General features: G+C 42.0%; 1 protein-coding gene across 4 annotated transcripts in view; it reads right to left on the bottom strand.

Annotated features, from left to right (window-relative positions):
• The window catches only part of LOC125742073 (uncharacterized), a 103,087-nt gene extending 84,637 nt beyond the window's left edge, over positions 1–18,450 (bottom strand). Inside the window, exons 1-2 of one of the 4 annotated variants that reach the window (XM_049013727.1) lie at positions 18,302–18,449; positions 642–689 (exon numbers count right to left, since the gene is read on the bottom strand). In XM_049013727.1, the coding sequence (XP_048869684.1) occupies positions 642–689; positions 18,302–18,326 (73 nt within the window). In that variant the 5' untranslated portion in view covers positions 18,327–18,449. Of the gene's footprint in view, positions 1–641; positions 690–18,301 lie in introns of all 4 variants that reach the window. The other 3 variants (XM_049013725.1, XM_049013724.1, XM_049013726.1) reach the window with 3 other exon arrangements.
• Positions 18,451–22,793: the final 4,343 nt, after the last annotated feature.

Here is a 22,793-nt window from a genome sequence, read left to right as displayed (position 1 = left end):
CCTTCACTGGGTGCTATACAGGTGACAGCCCTTCACTGGGTGCTACACAGGTGACAGCCCTTCACTGGGTGCTATACAGGTGACAGCCTTTCACTGGGTGCTATACAGGTGACAGCCCTTCACTGCCAAGCTCACTCTCACCTACATAGGTTTTGTGTGTCATGGAGAGCATGATGACGTAGGTGAAGAGGGAGTTTCCCCATGGGGATCAATAAATGTCATAGTCATAATAATTATTATTATTTTTAAAGCATTAATGTCATTAATGAGGATTTTAAAAGTTATTATTTCATACCATGAATTAGCTAATACCAAATATTTTCATATGACATTTTAAAACAGAAGTAAAATTTCAACTGATACTTCATTACACTGTATTCTAGCTATTATTGGTTAATTAAGGTCTGATCAGGGGAGAGATGTCACCCCTTCTATTAGTAGGCACTCGAGACATGATTATAGAACACACTAAAAAATGCACATTTGTTTGCCTTAGTATGCTTTGATATTCTGCTCTAAAACACTATATCCTTACTGGATTGCATTTACTTGGTTTTAATATTTTTCTTGGATGTTAAGAAAGGCTAAAGGAACACTACTTTCTGGAATGGACACAAAACAAGTGTGTGTTTTTAAATTACCTTTTGGCCTAGATTGACCCAGTGAAAATGGAAAAATGGCACCAAACACTGCAAGAAAAAAAAACATATGTACAATTATCTTCACAACTTAAATAATCTAAAATCATGAAATTCCACCGTGAAGCGAAGCTCGCCTACTTTCTAAAAATTTGCATAGAATTTCCAATGACATCACTCTGAACCAATAGAACTCAATTTTATAAAGCCCTGTTGATGTAAATAACTTCTAACGGATGTAACTCGGTCATTTTTTGTCCAATTCCAACAAACCATAAATCATTTTGAAGGTTTTAAAAACGAGAATCTAAAAATAATAATAACTCCATTTTGAAATTTTCCTCATTCCGACTCATTTTGCCAGCACTGGTCACAAATATGAAGAAAATTCATGCGACAAAGGCTTGAAACTTAAGATAATTTCACTGCATTTTAAATAATATATAATAATAACAAATTCATAATATTCATAATATTCATAATATGTCCATCCCCTGGTATGACCAGCAGGGGTCCCTGCTGGTCCTCCAGAACCCCTCTATTTTTTTCTAGCTGTGTCGTGTCCCCAACCCTAGTGTAGTAAACATCAACATTTGAATTATATCAGTCCCTCATTAGTCCTGTATATATGTGCTTCCCAGTCCTGTGTTTCTCAGTCTGGTCATTAAGGTCAGTTCTCCTGTTACCCGTGGCCTTCCCAGTCCTAGCCTTCCTATTTTGACCCCTCGCAGTCCTGTTTGTTTCCCTGCTTCTGTTTTGTTTGATAAAGCCACTTTGGCTCTCCTGAAACCTGCCCTCAAATCCTCCATTTCTCATGACATGACCATTCTTATAAGAAAGACACAAAACTGTTATCATTGTGCATTATAAAAAGCGAATCACTTATGTTTAAGATTCATACATTAACATCAAAACATACAATCGTGCATGGTGTATTTCAAGCACTTTTGAAACATGTAGCTTTATTCACTTTGTAATATTGTGCAGTCCGTAGAGCTTATTTACTAGGCATAAATGGCTTTCATGAAAAATCATGTTAGAAACCCACAAAATCTTGCAAGAAGAAGGACTTAAATTCTGTATCCAGACTGTTACCACCGTTAATTGGCACTGTATGTTGTCTTGTCTTGTTTTGTCAATTTGTACTGTTATGCTGTCCTGTCTGCACTTATGATGTCGCTCTGTCTTTGTCCTGCTCTGTGTTGCACCACGGTCCTGGAGGAACCTTATCTCATTTCTCTATATACTGTGTGTATGGCTGAAATGACAATAAAACCTACTTGACTTGACTACTTGACTTGACTTCTGTAAAGTCAAGCATCTGTGTTTATCCTGTGGTTCATAAACTAAACATTGATTTTGTATTTCGACATCAGTTTCTTTCAGATGTTATACAGTGTTTATATATCTGAGTAGCTCAGAATGTCCTGAAAACAAAAACATGCAACATGTGGCTAACTCATGTACATGCAATGTAATGAGCCTAAAATCAAGGGGATAGAAAAACATTAAAAAATAGACAGGGTTCAAAGGGTTAGCACTTGTCTAGCCTGGGTCTGTTGTCCATTTGCTTGATGTGAAATTGATGGAGCTATGTTTCTCAGTGGATTGAAAAGTTCTTATAATGCATCTATCGTTTGTTATGAGGCTGCTTGTGCAACTGGCCTTGGTGAATGATGAACTGTTTTTTCTAAGGAAGACAATCTCTTCAGACAGGAGCTAAATTTTCTGGTCCCAGATACATTGTGCAACTTTTAGCCTACGCAGAATCTTGAAGAAACACTTAAAGCCCTGAAATGTAAAAAAAGTCCTGTTGCATAACTTGTTTCTGTTTTTAGTTAAGAACTTGGAACAATGTTTCTAAACAGTCCGCTTCAGATAACAAAGAATTTGAAACAATATTTTGAAATAGAGGGGTGGCATGGTGGTGCAGTGGTTAGCACTGTTGCCTCACACCTCTGGGACCCGGGTTCCCGTCTCCGCCTGGGTTACATGTGTGCGGAGTTTGCATGTTCTCCCCATGTCATCGTGGGGTTTCCTCCGGGTACTCCGGTTTCCCCCCACAGTCCAAAAACATGCTGAGGCTAATTGGACTTGCTAAATTGCCCATAGGTGTGCATGTGTGAGTGAATGGTGTGTGAGTGTGCCCTGCGATGGGCTGGCCCCCCATCCTGGGTTTTTCCCTGCCTCGTGCCCATTGCTTCCAGGATAGGCTCCGGACCCCCCGCGACCCAGCAGGATAAGCGGCTTGGAAAATGGATGGATGGATAGATTTTGAAATAGCACTGGCAGTTGGGCGGAGACGTTTGGATTGACTAGCAAACAAATGTAGCTGATTGGGATCAAAACTGAATAAATGTGGTAATAGATCACTGTGGTTTAGCCGCAAAAGCCTGTAATGTACCCGAAACAATTAACTCATGCCTTGCAGTTATTCTCAATTGCTTAGGAGCATTTTTCCAATGACAGTTAACATTTTCAAAACAACACGTGTAATCCCTCTGCCCCGTGCCCATTGGTCCGTTCCCCTGCCCCTAGGCTCCAGACCCCCTGCGACCCAGTAGGATTAGTGGTTTGGAAAATGGATGGATGGAAGTGTAATCCCCACACCGTAATGTCACTTCTGCACAGCTGAATATAATTTGTCATTGTTTCAATGTGAATTTAGTGCTCAGCATAAATGAGTTCTGACAAATTTGTCAGAAAACCTTTAGTTACCTTTCAAAATCAAAATTGTCTATGGGATACTATACTTCAAAATACTCCCACAAATGTGGGTCATTGATTGCAAACAAGATTTGTTAATTTGCTCACACAAAAAAGGAAATGTCCTAACAAATTCATTCAAGACCATGTGCAAAAATGAGTACACCCCACTAAAGGTCTTAGGCGCAAAGCTAAATTTTAAGCTACAAAATTCTAATTAACAAGAAATCAACCACAGGGGAGTCTAATTATTCATTAAACAGGCATTTTGACCATAAAAGGGCATTAATTAACAAAGAAACCCCTTCCCATTCCATGCTGTCAGCGATGACACCACATGGAAGAGAAAAGTCACAAGACCTGAGAAAGACAATGATTTCTTTACGCAAGAAAGCTGAAGGCTATAAGAAGCTCAGCAAAGCTGGTGAAGATCCTGTAGCAAAAGTGATACAAAAATTAAAGAAAGATGGAACTGCAACCATCTCACAGAGCCGTCCAGGTCGTCCATGGAAGTTAACAACTCGACAGGAGCATCTTCTTATGAGAAGGGTTGAAGAAAATCGGCATGCAAGTTCACTGCAGTTAGCTAAAGAAGTAGAAAGTCAAACTGGGGTGATTTTTCCCATGACACAATATGGCGTAGACTGCAGTGGAATGGCATGCTTGGGTGTCCACAAAGGAACCCTCTCTTAAAGTTCATGAACAAAAAAGCCCATCTAGAATTTGCCAGGGCCCATGCTGAAAAAGATGAAGACTACTGGCACTCTATACTCTGGAGTGATGAGACCAAGATAAATGTTTTTGGAACTGATGGCTTCAAAACTGTGTGACGTTGCAAAGGTGAGGAGTTCAAATAAAAATGCATGGTGCCTACAGTGAAACATGGTGGTGGCAGTGTCCTTATGCGGGGCTGCAGGAGTGCTGCTGGTGTCAGGGAGCTGCATTTCATTGGTGGTATCGTGAATTCACAGATTGAAAGACAAGATGCTACCATCACTCCGTGCCCTTGGTCGTCGTGCACTTTTCCAACTTGACAATGATCCAAAATACACATGTAAAGTCACTGGTGCATTTCTGAAAAACTGGGTGAAAGTGATTCAATGGCCAAGTATGTCTCCTGATCTGAACCCAATTGAACATCTATGGGGAATTCTGAAGAGACAGGTTGAGTGTCACTGTCCGTCCAGCATCCAGGCTCTAAAAGAGGCCATTCTTGAAGAATGGAAAAAGATAGATGCTGCAATATGTTGCCAACTTGTTCATTCTATGTGTGGCAAGGATGTGTTGAAGAAACTATGCCCAGCACTGGAGAGTTGAGACTGAGCTTTTTACATCCTCGTGGACCATCTCCATCCTATTCATTCCCATGCCATCCTGACAGACTTGTTATGGAGCATGTCAAAGACACCAGTTTCAATATTTCAAGGCTCTGCATTACAGTACATTGAACAAGCCCTTCTCTGACCGTTTTCTAATCACCTTTGTGATTCAGCCACCCTCTTTGAGTATGGCAAAGAAGATTATTACAATCACCTAAATGATAGACTTTGCCTCCAATTTATACTGTAAATGCAACACGTAAAACTAACTTCATGTCTAGTACAGATATCAATGAAGTCACCCATGACTTCAGTACAGTGGTTAGTAAAATTTTAGACGTAACAGCATCTTTGAAAAATAAAATAGTAAAATCCACCAGACTCTCCCCATGGTTTAATGATCGCAAAGGTACCTACAAACAGGAGTGCCTCAGATTGGAGCACAAATCGAAATCCACAGTCTCAGAAGTGTTCAAGTTGACATGGTATAACAGGCTGCAACAATACAAGCAAGCCCTTTCTAGGGCACGTTCTGCCTATTATTCTAACTTTTTTGATGGCAATAGAAATAACCCTCATTACCTTTTTAAAACAACAGCTCATCTAACAAAATAGGCTGAACCTCTGCTACCACTGCTGTTCAGTAGTGAACATTTTATGAACTTCTTTAATTATATAATTACAATAGGCTTCAAACATGTTCAAATGGCTCACAATTAACTCCAAGGCAAACGGAACGTGAACACACCCTTAATGTTTTTGAATTAATTAATGAACAAGAGCTAAAAACTATTATAACTAAGATCAAACCAACAACTTGTACACTGGACCCACTAAGCTTCTTAAAGAATCCCTGGAAGTTCTGCCAAGACCTATAACGAATAATGAATTTTACCCTATTACAAAGACTTAAATTTGAGGTTGGGTTGTGTGGAACAGTCTTGAAATGGTTTAAATCATGTTTGACTAATCTTTATGAATGTGTTGAAGTGTCAAATAATTTTTTATCACTAAACGCTCAGAAAACCGAGGTTCTGTTGTTTGCTGGTTCCAGTACACGGAAAGGAATGCTTTAATCTTCGCACTCAGCTCCAAAGGGCTGAACTTTTCACTCAGCAGGGGGTTGGGGAGCTGGTTGACCTTCTCCCTACTTGGGAGTTTTCGGTTCCTATCCTCCATTGTCATCTGGCTTTCATTATTTAATTTTTTATATTTTCCCTGTTTTAGATTACTCTCTCTTGATGATGTCACAACACACCCATGTAAAGTGCCTTGGAGCAAACTGGCAGCGCATGGGGGGGGGGGGGGGAGAGGACCAGAGCCTATCACGGGAACAATGGTCGCAGACAGAAACCAACCCCGGGCAGTCGCCAACACACTGCAGGGCGCACACACTCACACAACTACAGGGCCAATTTAGACTCACCAATCAACCCATGCTGTACACTTTTGGACGGTGGGAGGAAACCGGAGCCCCCGGCGAAAACAGGGAGAGTGTTCGAACTCCACACAGAAAGGACCCGAGCCAAGCCCTTCTTGCTGTGATGCAGCAGCGCTAACCATTGCGCCACCGTGTCGCCCAGCAATGCATCCTCAATTTCAAATTCGCTCGCTATCTCGCGTTTGGTCAAAATCAAAAACTGACTTACGACGTCGATGTGAATACGCAGTGACATCAAATGTAATATTACACTGGTTTTTCTGTTAAGTAAAGTACTGTGAAGTACTCCTAAAGTAGCGATTGATTTTCCACATCAGCCGGTTTAAATCATCATACATTTACATCAATTTTTAACAGATTTGAGATTCATCATTACATGCCTATTGGACACACATAACCTCAGAAATCTGTAATTAACATCTACACTGTGCTCATGGATTTTGGATGTCCTCACAATACATGAGAATATTTACAAGAAGGAGGTTCAACATCTGGTCTGGTGTTGTTCGAACAGTGACTTGGTCCTGAACACTACTAAAACAAAGGAGAACATTGTGGACTTAAGGAGAGCCAGGAAAACAACACCTCCTCCTAGATGGAAAGGGTCAACAGCATCAAATTCCTGGAAGCCCAGCCCCTCTACCCCCTCATTCAACAACATGCCATGCACACATGTAGGACCTCGGGGTGGGCGTATGCCATGTATACTACGGTGGGGTGGGCCATTTACATGGCCTTATTCACTGTGCTGCGCGGCCTTCTGCCTTGGGTGGTTGCTCGGCTGGCGGCGCTCTGGGGTCCCAGCTGACGCCGGGAGTTGCATCCATTCTTCTGCATGTTGGAGGGCAGTCCGGAGTGGATGGGCTTATGTCTTTTTGTCTCTGTGTGTGGGTGTCTGTGTATGTTGTGGGGATGTGTGTATGGTCTATGTGCTTGGCTGAGAGGTGTGTCTGCAAGGCTCTCTGACAGGGGTTGGTCGGTCCCCAGCCACATGGGGCCCTGGCCTTGGCTCGTACAGAAGCGGCCGCCCCCGCTGCCTGTTGCCTCTGGTTCTCTGGGGCTCATGCCCTTTTAGCTGCGGGGGCTGCGTGTGGGAGCTCCCTCCTCCCCGAGCTGGAGAGGGGGCGCAGCTGTCATTTGGACATGGATCCCTGGCTCATCCGTGCTCTTCGGGGGCTGCGGACATCCTGCGCCTCCCGGTCCTGTCTCTGCCGACCTCTGGCTCTTGTGGGGTGTGGTTGCAGCCTCCCTCCCTTGCTATTTAGTACGTTTCATGTTGAAAATGCACACACACAACACACACACACAACGCATGCACACAACGCACGCACACAATACACGCACACAAGCCCACATCTCGCCTACACAATTGAGCACGAATGTACATACACTTGCACGCACCCCTCCAAGCACACACTAAGATTTTATATGCTTGTATAGCTGTGTTACTTTCTTCATTCTTCATTTTTGTTTGTTCCTGAATTTATCAATTTCTGAACTTCTTTCAGATGCTGTTGATCTTTTGCCTTTTTTTCCTTCCCTCTCTTTTACAGATTCAGCAATTGCAGATTGTGTTTTCTACTCTATTCATATCAATCATGACTTGTGTTTCTCGCTTACTTTTCCCCCCTCCTAATCTGTCCCTCCTCTCCGGCGAGCTCACCCACTGCAGTATTTTACATGTGTTAAAAATGAAATAAATAAAAAAAATAAAAAAGAAATCGATCAACATGAGGGGCCCATACAGAGTTTATAGAGCCCCTCATAGTAAAGCAAACATGTATGGTACAGCAGGGCATTCAGACCATGATTCTGCTTGCTAAAGCTGCCGGACAGGACAAAAAAAAAACACACACACACACACTATACATATATACACATAGCTGTTGAAGACTGAAGAGAGCAAACCAATCAACTGTCTTTCCCATCTCCCTCCCCTCCCTCAAACTGCTGCTACTGCACCGATCACTTTATACCTAGAAATATTTACACCACGCAAATGCAATTTACATTAAACAAATGCAATTCTTATAATGTATGTGTCATGCCCGGCTCGTACGATCCTCGTGTGTGCCACGCCCCCTGATTACCCACGTGTGCTTCCCTGATTGTACCCAGTTGTCTTGTCTATTTCAGTCCCCGTCTTGCCTTAGTTCATGGTCTGTTATTGATGTTAGTCGATGTTCGTGCTTCGTCCTGTATTGAGTCCTGAGAATAAACCCCGTTTCCCCGTACCTTGCCTGCTTCCTGCCCATCTACCTGCCCGCGCGCATTACCCACGCTCACGGTATGCAATACCTGTTTACAATGAACTGTTTTTCTGTTTTACTTTACCTTGAATTATACTTGTAATTTTATTTTGTATTTTATATTCTTTATTGCTGCTGTTTTCCCTGAGAGATACCAAACAAAGTCTCGTAGTGACTGGGGGCAGCGTGTTGCTCAGTGGGCTAAGCCTTTGTCCTTGTAATCATAAGGTCACAGGTTCAAACCCAGCCTCAGCACGTCTGTGGCTTCTTAAGCAAGACCCTTAACCCCCAGCTCCCTGGCAGCCCTTCGCGGTCAACTTACTCCACAAAGAGCAAGTTGAGGGAGGCGTAAAGATAATTTCCCTACAGGGGATCAATAAAGTATAATAAATAAAAAAATAAAACTACAATGATAATGTAGTCTCATTACCATCCATCCATCTTTTGTAACCACTTGTCCTGCTCAGTGCCGCAGGGGGTCCAGAGCCTATCCCAGATTACATGCGGCATGTAAAAAAATTCATTTTGTTAGGTGCTTGACTTTCTGAATATTGCAATATTGCCTTCCGCCAGGTATAGTCGTGGGACTTAATATTGTCTCCTAGAACATGCACTGAAAAATGCAATTAGTAATTAGTTACAGGTACCAGTTACTTAATTCAGAAGTAATTCAATTACTTTACTATTTAATGCATATAAAAGTAATCAGCACATATACGTTGGTTTAAGATTGGAATGTCTTTAAATGATCAGATTCCATTTGGTCCCAGTAACAATATTTAAATTGCTGTGTTTGGTGGGATGGGACATGGAAGCAGATGTAATCAGTGAACAAAAAGGACTTTACAATTTTTCTCAGTTGCTTTGCTACATTTCTCAGAATAGAAAGGAAATTCTCATAACTACTTGCACAACCTCCACATCACTGAGTCACTTGTGCACATCATAAATGCAGTTTCATTCGTTTGGTCAAATTGAAAAATGCCTTAGCACAGTCATGCAAATTATTATGTACAATCATCTGCTGATTCCTACATTATAGATTGTCATGTTGGTCAGAATGTATTATACTAGTTTTCTGTTGAATAATCTCCCCCCTCAAAACATTAAGACATTAGTTCATTGAATAAGTCTTCACATGCAAAATGGTTGAACCAGTAATCTGTTAAGCATATTCTCTATACATCTCTATTACAGTTATTTTTTTAATATAAACATGTCCTGAATTGATTAACTTCTCTCAGTTGAATCTTGACTTTCACCAAATAGAGGGGAATGCTTAAAGTATTACAGTAGCTCGACCAATGATCACTCAATTATCTAAAATAGCTCAGAGGTACATCTCATGAACCTTCAGTTGGCAAGCATGTAGTGACTGAGCACGACATGATGTTACAATTTGGCAATGGAAGAACAACGAGGAAATGAACAGGATCACCAGCTGGTATGGAGAAGAGGAGTGAGGGAAGCAAAACAAAGGAAGAAGTAGAAGAAGCCGAGAACAGAGGCACGTTCCTGATGAAATAAGGGTCACAATTGTGGATCATGTCCTCAATCATGGCCGTACAAAGGCTGAAGCAGGTCAAATGCTGCAGCGGAATGTTGGGAGAACAACTGTGTCCTCAATCGTTGAAACATTTTATAAAGACAATGGGTATGTTGTCCATCAATGTACTGTACTGTAATACTGTATACTTACTGTATATACTATTGCAGTATTCCACTTGCATTTTATAGTTATTCAGTAAATATACTTTATACAGTTACATACTGTACATAAACTGTAGCACACACACATTTATACATATTTACAGTGTGTATTTATATACAGACTGTAAAAATGCATATAGAGTATGCGTGTGTGTTGTCTGTTACAGTACATGAATGGCATACGTAACTTTATACTGTTGAAACTGATATATGTTATACAGAAAATGTACAGCCTTGTGTATTTTCAGTCTTGTCATCGAAACCTCAGGCATAGTTTACATCAGAAAACATGACAACATGGCTAAGAATTTTGACCATCTTGTTTGTGAACAAGGACGTCTGATGTCATTGACAAGTTCATTGACATATTTACGTCAGAGGGACAAACTAAGGATTTTGCTAAAGTTACAGGCTTTTGTACGTAATCCATTATGTGTTGCTATTTGTACGAATTGTTTCAAGAAATGCACTTACTGTTTTGCAAATGTTAAGGATGATTCGAGATATGTATCAAAGCAACTGAGAAAAACTGTAAACTAAATGGGTAAAACAGCAAATTAACAGAATCATAAGGGATCCACATGAGTAGAATAGAGAGGAGCTAAGTACAGGCAACAGGGGGGTATGACATTCATGAAGGATCTAGGGAACACAGGACTGGGGAGCACCAAATACAAGTCTAACAAGGGTGCAAAAAGGAGGCAGCTGGGAGTGACTGACATGAGAGCAGGAATGAGAGGCAAGACAAATGAGCCGCAGGTGTGGCTCATTAGGGGCACGCTAAGTAGGAAACAGGTGTGGCAGATCGGCAGGGTGTGGCAATACCTGCCCTGCTAAAGTATACTCTCCGGGCATAAAGGCCAGACAGCCGGGGGGGACCAAAGGGACAACCAAAGGGGTGGCAACCAGACTGTATACTGCACTTTACAAGAGGCGACAGGACACACAGAGGACTGAACTGGACCAGACATGAGAAGACAGAATGCTTAGAGAACACCACCGGACATGAGACCTGACATAGGATGCCAGTAGGGACACTGAACAGACCTGGGCATGACTAAGGACAACACAGAGGATGAGTAACACAATATACACCAGGACAGGGTGAAAAGGTGAAGAGATAACAAGGACAGGGACAGATACATAGGAAAGAGCCACAGGGGAAACAGGCCAGTGCCAAATAATTGTGAGTCAGAGCAAATGGACAAAGACTGAGGTGTGAAGAGGGACAATGAGAGGGGGGCATGCAGGGAGCCTTCTTGATCCCATGAAACTAGGCAAAGACCGTGGGAAGCTGGGTGGTAATCTTGGGCCATACAGTAGATTCTCCTAAGTCCCTTTCCCTGGGGGGTAGAGCCCCTCTAGGTGGCAGGTCCAGTGGGTCTTGGAGGGTCAGCAGAGCTTTTGGGGCTGGAGGGTGTCAAGGGGACTGCAGGACAACGAGGGTACTACAGGACAAGAGGATGAAGAGGGCACTGCAGGACAGGAAGCGGAGGATGATGAGGGACCTGCAAGACTGGAACAAGGAGAGGTACAGGAATAGGAGCAGGACGGTGTCACAGTTGCCGTCCACTGGACCACAACAGAGGAGATGTCTGGGTGGACATCTCTGGGCAGACTGGGGTCTGGGAAGCAAACCTGAATAGTGTGCCCCCGTATCCCCCTCCAGGTCGGTATGTGCATGGGGAAACAGTAGAGGCCCATGGAACGGGACTTAGAATGGGACCCTCTGGACCTTGCCCTGGGTCCTCTCGTTGGGCCTTGTCCAGATCCATCCATTCTGGGTAGGCGGCGACAACAAGAGGTGAGACGACAGGCCGATGTCTGGGAGTCAATGGCAGGCAACTATGTGGCTGACAGCAAGGCTGATGCCAGGAAGCCAGCAGCAGGAGACGAGGAGGCGGGTGCCATAAGACCTCAAAGGACAGTGAAGCAGGTGCCAGCTGGACACCTGCAGATGGTCAGGACGAATCTGGGACACCAGATGAGCAGAACTAAGTCGCCCACTCTGACCTGGGCACAGTGGCCTCTCCTGGTCCAGAAGTCTAAATTGCAGCAATAATATGAATGGGTCTAGGAGACACAGCCAAGGCCAAGACAGACTCTACAGTTTTGGCGGGGATCTCACTGGGGTTGGACATGGGAGCTGCGATGGCTGGCTCTCCTGGATAGGATGCTACAGGTGTGGCAGCAGAGGCAGTCAGCTGTGGGAAGCCAGTGGACAGATTGGTTTCCGCTGTGCCAGGAGCCTGGACAGAGCGGCATTTTCTGGGTCAGGAGCTGGGGCTGTAGCTGCGGTGTGGAAGGACTTGGGGTTGGACTCGGGCATGGGCTCAGTCTACTTCCTAAGTCTCCACTTCCTGCAGCAGGAGCTGGCGGAAAGCTTCAAGGAGTCTGCAGTTGCTTCTGTTGGGAGCTGCAGGTCCTAGAGAAGTGGCATGCTGTCCTACTCCTCATGACAAAGAGGCAGGCTGCCCCGTGGCAAGTAGTGTGGAGTCAGTGGGTTCATTGTCTGCAGTGGGGATCAGCATACCCACTTTGTTCTAGAGTCCACTATCAGAGTCCAGGTAGATGGTGGCTATGGGCTCCTGTAACTCCCAGAGGTGAGCTATTCTCACTGGCAGAGATGCACCCCTGCCTGTGGAAGCAGCACTAGATATCTGAAATAACATGTGGCAATCAGCAGAAAGGATTTGAGTAATCAGCAGCTTGGGGAAATCTGTCATTCTATTGTGTACGGAAGGACAAAGGACCCAGGAGCGGATAAAATCAGCAAACAAAAGGGACTTTATTTGCAATTTAATCTTTTTAGTTTAATAAACAGAATCATAAGAGATCCAAACAGGTAATCCAGAGAGGGGCTAAGCACAGACAACATGGGGGTATGACGTTAATAATCTGAGGAGTACAGGACTGGGAAGCACTTAAATGCAAGGCTAAAGATGGAGCAAACAGGAGGCATCTGGGAGTGACTGACACGAAGGCAGGAACGAGAGGTAAGACAATCAAGCCCTAAGCATGGCTCATTAGGGCCACACTAGAGAGGAAACAGGAGGGGCCGATAGGCAGGGCATGACAGTTATCACATAGGCCTACGAATGTGTGTTTCTTTGAGTGTTTTTTTCCTTAATTTTGCTTTAATAAATTCAGCACAACAGTTAAGCCTATGCTTACTGGTTCTGTCATTATTTCAAATAATATTTTTGGAAAATCTATGCAAATACATGAGATGCGCCTTAACTTTCTATAACTGGTAAGGGTGCAGTTGTGGCAGATGGTTTAAAATCCTTTATTACTTGAATAGTTTAACAACTTTAATGCCTGTGCTGTGGCCTACGAATAATTTATTTTGCAACCAAAAATTTTGTGAAAAAAATGCATTGGTTGACATAAAAAAATTAAGTCAACGAACAGATTCCTCAACCAGATTCCTTTTCTTACACTAGTGTAGTATGGGCAGGGCACATATCCCAGCATGCCCCGTGCAATTGTAAATAGAAGGACCACAACAGGCACCCAACAAGCACCGAGCCCAAATACACAGACGGGAAACACAAGATTGTCAGATGCCGAACTGCAAGATGCGCACACAGTGGGATATTTATACACACTAAATACACACGAAGATCAGACCGGGTATATACAAGACACAGGCAAACACACGTGCGACAGTAGGGAAATGTGTGACCTTGGGGTGCTACGTCACTAAGTGTAGGTAGGAGACCAGCGTACGCCACCTAAGCCCTGCCCCTTAAGTTATATGATTACTGTTACCCTCAGGATTCCCTCAGACACAGCTACGTCGCATAAACGACAGAGACTCAGTAACTGGGCAATATTTATTAACCCAAATAAAGCCTTTAAAAACAATATCAAAACATGGCTAAAACCACAGATCGTAAGCCAGGAAGGGAAAGTTCACTTACGAAGCCACAGTACTGGCAGTTCAATTCTGCAAAGTTAAGCCATTATGCAAGCCAATGAGAGTGCTTGCCTAGAAGAAGTAGGGAAAGGAAGTTCACAGCAAACACACCAAGAGCTCAAGTATTAAGGAGATATCACTAACATACACAGTCACACAACAAACCACAACATAGGGCGAGTGCTTATTGACTCACACCTTAATCACTCCATGCAGTGCAGGAAAGGCCCCACCAAACACCCCCAGAACACCAGCACCACATTCACTGGCTCTATAGATGGAAAGAGAATAAAGGATAAATACGCTCAAGACTAACACACAAATTAGACCAGCCAGTACTCCAAAGCTGAACTTAGTGAAAAAAAGACATATACTCCAGCAGTAGTCATTGCCAGCCACTCACTCAAAAAAGTCACAAATATACCAACAAAAAAAAGCCACATCACCTTATCGCAAAAAAAAATAAAAATAATAATTCAATTAAAGAAATGTACAGGCAAAACCGCAATGGCAACTCCTGCAAACATATGCACACAATTCGTACCATAGCCATGCAGGATCCACAAGAATTTAGAATAATTATATGCACAATCAGGGGCGCTGCTAAGGATTTTGGGCCCCATGAAAAGAATCTTGACAGGGCCCCCAACACAGCTGAGACTTTTTTCATATTAATTTACATAAAATCATGCGCTTTTATGGTATTTTGACTATCATTCTCATATATTTAAGTCAATCAGACAATTGAACTCCATCCCATGTCCACACCCGTAATTTGTCCTCTGTAATACTGCACTACTTCAGTACTGTATAATGTATATACTGTGCATAGCTGTACATGTGTCATATAGTGTATTCACATATATTTATATTTGTATGTATGCACTGTACATATTTGTACCAGTTGCTGCTGCTGGTTCATTTGACTCTGTTTGGAACGAGGCATGATTTTCACAAAGTGCGTTTGACTGCATTGAACGTTTAACTAAAACTGTGTATTGTTATTTTTTCCAGCGTCTTCTTGATCTAACATGGGGAGAAAATTCAGTTCCCTTATCATGCACTTTTAACACTAGAACGGCCACCAGCAGTCATTTTAACCACAACATTTAAACTTAGGGTATTTATCTTTAACACTAGAACGAACAAGGTGTCATTTTGACCGTTTTAAAATTTGCATATTCAATAACTTTGTCTAAATAAATCACAAAGCCTTGCTGCTCCCTGACTTTTCCTAAAACTACATGAATTTTCATTAAAACTAGTTTAAATATTTGTGTAAATAAATATTTAAACCGTAGGCTACGATCATTGTCACACGGGCGGTCCACTAACAATTTAGTCCTACTTACAAACCCACCTTTTCTTCTGAAATATTGGGTAACATACTGTCGACCCTTTGCCTATATCACTTGTCTTATTTTTTCTCTGTCCGTTTTTGGCTTCCAGATTTTTGAGGCATTTTCACTTCTGCCGACGCTATAAGTGAAGTCAAGCTGTTGCCTGGATACAATTTGGGCGGACTGAACCATTTTATGATAATCGAGAGGGGGAGAGGGGCTCACGGACGTTTGTGTTTCTTAAACAAACACATTTTTTGACACCAGGAAACAGCAAATAGAATAATTTTAAGTTAATAATTTTTACTATCAGCACCACAATTTTATTTGGGGCTTCTCTGGGCCCCCTCTCAGTCATGGGCCCCGAGAATCGTCATCGTTTACCCCCCCCCCTTTACAGCGTCCCTGTGCACAATGTATAGAAATTAGTAATAAATGCATCCTACATGGGTTTCATTATAAACCCAGACACCTAATGTCAAAGAGTATCTAGAACAGAACGCCTATATTTTTGTTGCGTGTGTGTTGTGCATGGTGTTAATCTAGTTATCAGTTTTAAACGCTTAACTTTAGTAGAAATTGCAATAAATGCTTAACATTAATTAATTATCCATCTTCTGTAACCGCTTATCCTATTCAGGGCAACTCACAGCAGGGCACATTCACATACCGTTCACATCTACAGGCAATTTGGCAACTCCAACTCACCTTAGCACATTTTTGGACAGTGGGAGGAAACCACAGAAAATGCAAACTGTGCTAACCACTGCCTAACCATGCCGAATGCAATTAAAATCTAGTTAATATGTAAGAAAATTTATTAACCTGATAGTATTTTAAGCAGTTACTGCATGATTAATTGTTGCGAATTCCTTTTTAACAAGAAATGCATAGTCACCCGATTTAATAGTCAGTACTGTTTCAAGGTCCATCGCGGAGTACATCTCGGAATGAAACACAAGTCCGATACGTGGCGTTAACACACGTTTATTTAGCCTACGTCACACGAAGCTTACAGTATATCACTTAACTTTCGGTTTTAAAATAAGGCATTAATGAAAGTTCTCTAGTAAATACATTCAGAGGAATTCTACACAGTGTACTTATTACTGAATACTAAAACGAAATTATTTAAATAGTAAAATTAAATTATTGTACATGTTGTAAAAACGTAAAAACTATTTTAAAGTTTATTATTTACGATACATTGTCGTTCTATTCCATTGTCTGTGGTTACAGTGAACTTTCATTAATGTCTTATTTTACAACCAAACGTGATTTTATCTGAAGCAAAAGGCATGGAAAATTTAACTGGTTTTAAGAATGAGGCTCAGAACCGATGTGAAGATTTAGTTTTCACCTTGTTTTTGAGCTTTAATGTCATTATTCAGTATTCAGGCCCCTTTTTGTATTTTTTGTAAATGTAATTTTAATAAAAACGTAAATTTAAATTGTAAATGTGTTAAATATTAAAGACTTAAATCTTTCCTTTATGTAAGTATTCAGACCAGCAATTCAGTTCTATATGAAAGCTCCATTATCAGCAGTTACAGCTAAGAGTTCTTGGAAGCATATTCACTAAGCTTCTCACCCCGTTTTATATTAAAAATTATATAAATTTGCTGAATACTATTTTATCTATTTAATCTACAATGTAGTAAAGTAGCCCTGCGATGGGCTGGCCCCCCATCCTGGGTTGTTCCCTGCCTCGTGCCCATTGCTTCCGGGATAGGCTCCGGACCCCCCGCGACCCAGTAGGATAAGCGGTTTGGAAAATGAATGGATGGATGGATGTAGTAAAGTATGGAGTACTTTTTAAGGGAACTGTCTTTTATCAAATTTTATATAACAACAATCGCATGTAATTTTACATTTCTTTTCTCTGTGTTACTTATGATGTTCTGTATTATAACGATTATGATCTTGTAGATGAAACAGTGAGCAGTTTTTTTAAAGGCTTTAATAATATTTAACAGTAATTAGCTGTAATTATATAGGATACGCATGTAAAATGATAGGCAGTGTTTGTTTCCCCAGGATAATGTGATTTTAAAGAAACGGTAAAGTAAATGTGGCGGCATGGTGGTGCAGTGGTTAGCACGCCTCGGGGACCCGGATTCGAGTCTGCGCCTGAGTTACAAGTGCGTTGAGTTTGCATGTTCTCCCCATGTCCTCCAGGGGTTAATTGGAGATACAAAAAAAAATGCCCATAGGTGGGCTGCCTCGTGCCCGTAGCTTACCCCCGCGACCCCGAAGGATAAACGCGTTGGAAAATGGATGGATGGTAAAGTAAATTTATATTATTTGTTTTAAGTGTGTTTTGTTTTTAATCTGTAAAAGGTTTGGCTTAAGTTTGGGTGTAAAATTACAGCACACACACGGTAAAACCCTGTAATGTTTTACAGTCATGTACTGTAAAATAAATTACGGTTAAATACCAAATGTTAACATTAACCGTTTGACAACTTTGCTGCCAGACTTTTTTTTTATCGTTTTTTTTTTCTTTTTTACACTGTAGGCTTTTGCCCTCCGGTGTGTTCATAGTTAATAATTATCAACAATGTGTTAGACAAATACAGCTGCTGAATCGATGTTACAAGAGTGAAGCGTTTAAAATGCCAAATATAACATATAAAATATAACATATAACATGATAAAATATTCAGGCTTAAGACTATCGAACCCACGTTCAGTTTTTCTCCGATCAGAATACTGGAGCATGAGGATCAGCAAACACAATTACTACCCAACGAAAGTCCGCACCGATTGGAAGAATGGGAAAAAGTATTTATGCTGTAAACTAATACATCTTTTCACATTCAGCCTCAGTATATACATGTAGCAAACAGCAACAAATGCAATGAAAAAATGACTAAAGATGAAAAACAAACAAAACTGGATAAGCTAATTAAAGAGAGAGAGAGAGAGGATGAGGTGGAAAATTGAGGGAAAAGGGAGAGTTTGAGTTGGTCTTACCAAAAAGAACCACCACGTTTTTCATGCTCGATTTTGATTGAACGGCACTTGCTGGCAACAACTAAACGGTAACTAAGAAGAGAAAATGATTTTACAAGGGACTAATACAGAGAGCAATGAAGGAGGGAGGGGAAGTGGTATATGAGCTGGAAAGCATAGAAAGTATTTTCATATTTTCATCATTTCTTGGTGCTACTTATTACTTCCAGATGATGCGTAAATTTAAGCGTCACTGAAACGCAGGCAATGTAACATTTTATTTACTACCATTATTCACTGTAGACATCAGCTTGTTGCGGGCAGCCTCATATCCCTTCTACATTTGGATTTCATTTAATAGTCCTAAGAAATTAGGTGGGTGAACTCTTCGCTTCTTCAATCTCAAATTCTCAGGCATCATATCCTGTCCCACCACACCCATAACAAGCTCATCTATAGGCTTTTCTCTATCTGTGTAAGAAACTCAGACAACTGCTCACCGCTGTCACCGCTGTCAACAGAGTTTGAACGAGAACTAAAGTTCCTCTCCAGTAACAAATGACCCAAAAGTATTCTCCGTGGCTTCAGTATATACTCTTTGGAGGATGCGTCTGGGTGTCTAAATGCCTGGGCTACCACAGCAGCTGGACCTTTTAAACTCTCTATAATCTTCAAATCTGTTCTCTTTATCTGATCATTCAGAGTTGTCTATCATGAGATGCGCTTGCTCTATCCAGTTGTCGAGCTGTTCCTCCCCTGGTAATGTTGGGAGAACTCATCAGAAGGTTTTGTAGTCCCCTGAGCATGCTACTATCTGCAGACAACCTGCCCTGCCTCTGCCTCAAATCCCCAACAGCGTGAATGATGGCTTCCGGTGAGTATGCCAGGGGTGAACCTGCTATACTCACATCACAATCTCCCTCCCGTCTGCTGAACCAGGAGGATGTTGACTTCCTATGGCTTCAACCCACTATCAGACACTCCCAAAATTCTCCATGGCTTGTCACCTCCCTCTGGCAACACATCCAGCAGGATGACTTTGACAATTACCCTTTTACGTCATTCACAAAAAACCATCAGACATCGTGTCTGGGGGGGTCATACATCCTACCTTGCACCCTAACTCCTCCCAGGGCCTCGAAGGACTGAAAAGTCTCTTCAACGAGAGATACGTCTGCCTCTTCAGGGACATCTTTCACCAGCAAAGCATAATCAGGATTGATGCCTCCTCCCTTCACCAATGTCTGAGCTGCACCATGCTCTCAGTTGCGGTTAATCATACCTCACTGACCCTTATTTCTGATCTACCAAACAAATTAACTACTAAAATTGTCACTTACACATTTCTCACCAACCTTACAATATCAATGCTAAGAATGATACTAGGCCTTAAAAATGCCACCTTAAAATCCTAGTCATCAAGCTATCTGAAATGTATTATTATTATGTATTACTATTATCGTGTATTAATAGTAATTATTATCCCAGTGGAGCCTCAAATTTATGTAGCACCCCCTCCTGAGGCCATGTAAGCATGAGGGAGGTGTCCTGGTTTCTGTCCTACGGACTACTTTGAATTACAGTAGTCTTAGAGTCATAAAGCAAACAATAATTTCTTAATTGAAAAAGTAAGGCCCTAAAGACCTTCACCCCCATCACATATCCCTGCAGCACTGATCAGCTAAGGTGTTCTACAAAGACTGTGTAGAGTAAAGACCTTCACCTTCATCACATATCCCCACTGTAATGACCTGCTAAGGTGTTCTACAAAGACTTTATAGAATAACGACCTCCACATACACCACATATCTCCAGCTAAGGCCTTCTACAAAGGCTGTATAAAGACCTTCTACTGGTCGATCGCGATCTACTGGTCGATCACAAAGGTAGTGTGGGTAGATCTCATAGCATAAATAAATAGAGGATAGCCTGTCATCCACCGGCACTATGACATTTGTCACTTGATTGACATACAGAGCAGCCAGTCTGACATCTGATCTTTTTTTGACACATAGGTCACCACACCACGCATGCATGTTCAACCCCCCCAGCTGCTGCCAAACTCTAGCAAGCTACCGAATCGCCTAGTTAGCCTCCAGTTTACTTCTACTAAACTTAAGAAAGGGTATAAAAATTATACCCTTGGAATGGGAGGAGGAGTTTTTTCACAATATCATATTCGAAGTGCGTTTGCCTCATCTGTCAGTCTACCATTGCTATTCCATCCATCCATCCATCCATTTTCCAAACCGCTTATCCTACTGGGTCGCGGGGGGGTCTGGAGCCTATCCCGGAAGCAATGGGCATGAGGCAGGGAAAAACCGAGGACAGGGGGCCAGCCCATTGCAGGGCACACTCACACATGCACTCCTACGGGCAATTTAGCAAGTCCAATTAGCATGTTTTTTGGACTGTGGAGGGAAACCGGAGTACCTGGAGGAAACCCCACGACGACATGGGGAGAACATGCAAACTCCACACAGATGTGACCCAGGCAAAGACTCGAACCCGGGTCTCAGAAGTGTGAGGTAACAGTGCTAACCACTGCACCACCATGCCGCCCCTACCATTGCTATTCCGAAGAAAGGAAATGTGGAGCAGCATTTTCAGGCTTTCAGACTCTCTCAGCGAGCTGAGAGTGAAGGAAGAATCATTTTTCTCACAGCTGACCACAAAACCGAAGGCAGCCACCAACATATATTGTAGATTGAATTCAAATTCAATTAAAAAATACTTTATTCATCCTAAAGGGAAATTAATAATAATAATAATAATAACTACTAACTGTAAGCAGTGACAATCGGGTCCAAAGCTAATAGTAGTTAAGTATTGATGGGAAATGAAGTGCAGACTGTAACTGCTGGCCAATGCATTTAAATAGTCAGAAAGTAGGAAATACTACTATGTTAGGATGAGAGCTGACATTTCGACATTGCAGTAGAAATGTTCACCAAGTTAGGATAAAGGAAAAAAGATAGATAAGAAACAGAAGGAAAATGTTTAGGAGAAATTTCACCAATGTAGATCCATCTGGTGCAGTGCCTGAGCCTGACTGAATGTATGGTTTGGGTCTGATGGTCTCAGTAGCAGGTAGAAATCAGGATGGAGATTGTTGAGTCTCGGTCTAACAGGTCAGCAGATGTAGGACAGAATGTAGATCCATCTGGTGCAGTGTCTAAGCCTGACTGAATGTATGGTTTGGGTCTGATGGCCTCAGTAGTTGGTAGAAATAGGCACCTTCCTACCTGATGTGGTAAGTTTAGATCTTACAAGTTAAAGTTTGTTTGTACTGGCTGTGTAAACATAAGCTGTGTTGCATATTCTTAACAACAGTGCTGAGTTGGGGATCTGCTGCATGTAACAGTAGTAATATCATGCTTTATCCTTTTCTAGGTTGTTCCTTTAGACACAAGAAGGCGTGAAAGTATAGAATGGCCTTTATGATTGGAGCACTGACTCCACCTGCTGGCCAATTTATTGAAACATTAAAATTGTTCTTGTCCCTACAGGCTAAAGCATCATTGAAGTTTGATCATTTTCAGTCAAATGGTAGGGAAATGACATATATCTTGATTTGGTATCACTCACAGAACTTGCAGTACAAAAGATTTTGACTAGAAATATGTCACTGTTACAGAAATGAGAAAAATGTAAGTTTCACTGGTTTTGCAGGTTTAGACACATGTTACATTATTGTAGCGCCCCCTATTGACTGATCAGTGTCAAATTTGGATGGTCCCTCTCCAGTACCGTCCTACAGGATTTAAGTTGGTGATGACTGGCTGAGGCAGGCCTGAGATACAGCTGTCTGATTGAAATGGGTGTGGCACGCGTATGGTCTGGGTGTGGCTGGTGGCCGTACCTTACAGAAAGTTTAGTATTTTTGTAAATAATTATTTATAATGACCGTCTCCTGATTTAAATGATATCTGACTTACATAGCTTGGGCGAAAACCCTAGGACGAGTTGGAAAAGTCCTGTTATCAGACCTATATAAATTATGCAAAAACACAAAGATGGAGAACCAGTTTCTACATGTTGTTTGATTTGGCATGTCATACTGAATTAGGCTGGCAATAAATGTCAGCTGTAGGCTTGATAGTTCTGGAGAAGTGGGCAGAAATGCTAAAGCTGTCGCTGTACCGCCCCCATCAGGCAGACTGGGATGGCCTTACCTGGGTGAGGTCTGGGTCTGTAGAGCAGGGGTCTCCAACTCCGGTCTTGGAGGGCTACCGTCCAGTAGGTTTTCTATCCTACCAGTCTTCTGATGAGCCACACCTGTTCTCAGGTAAATATCAGGAACAGGAGTGGCTCATCAAAAGCCAGGTAGGATAGAAAACCTACTGGACGGTAGCCCTCCAGGACTGGAGGTGGAGAACTCTGCTGTAGAGAAATGTAGCATCCAGATTTAGTGCAGATTTATGATTGCTAAGCCTGTGAAATAGATGCTTCATTTTAATTGGCTGATTATGGCCACCATTTTATGACTGCTGTAGTAAAGGTATGACCTCAG

The sequence above is a fragment of the Brienomyrus brachyistius genome, chromosome 5 (genome assembly GCF_023856365.1).
Source record: "Brienomyrus brachyistius isolate T26 chromosome 5, BBRACH_0.4, whole genome shotgun sequence".
Taxonomy (NCBI): Eukaryota; Metazoa; Chordata; class Actinopteri; order Osteoglossiformes; family Mormyridae; genus Brienomyrus; species Brienomyrus brachyistius.
This window is presented reverse-complemented; position numbering and strand designations above follow the sequence as displayed.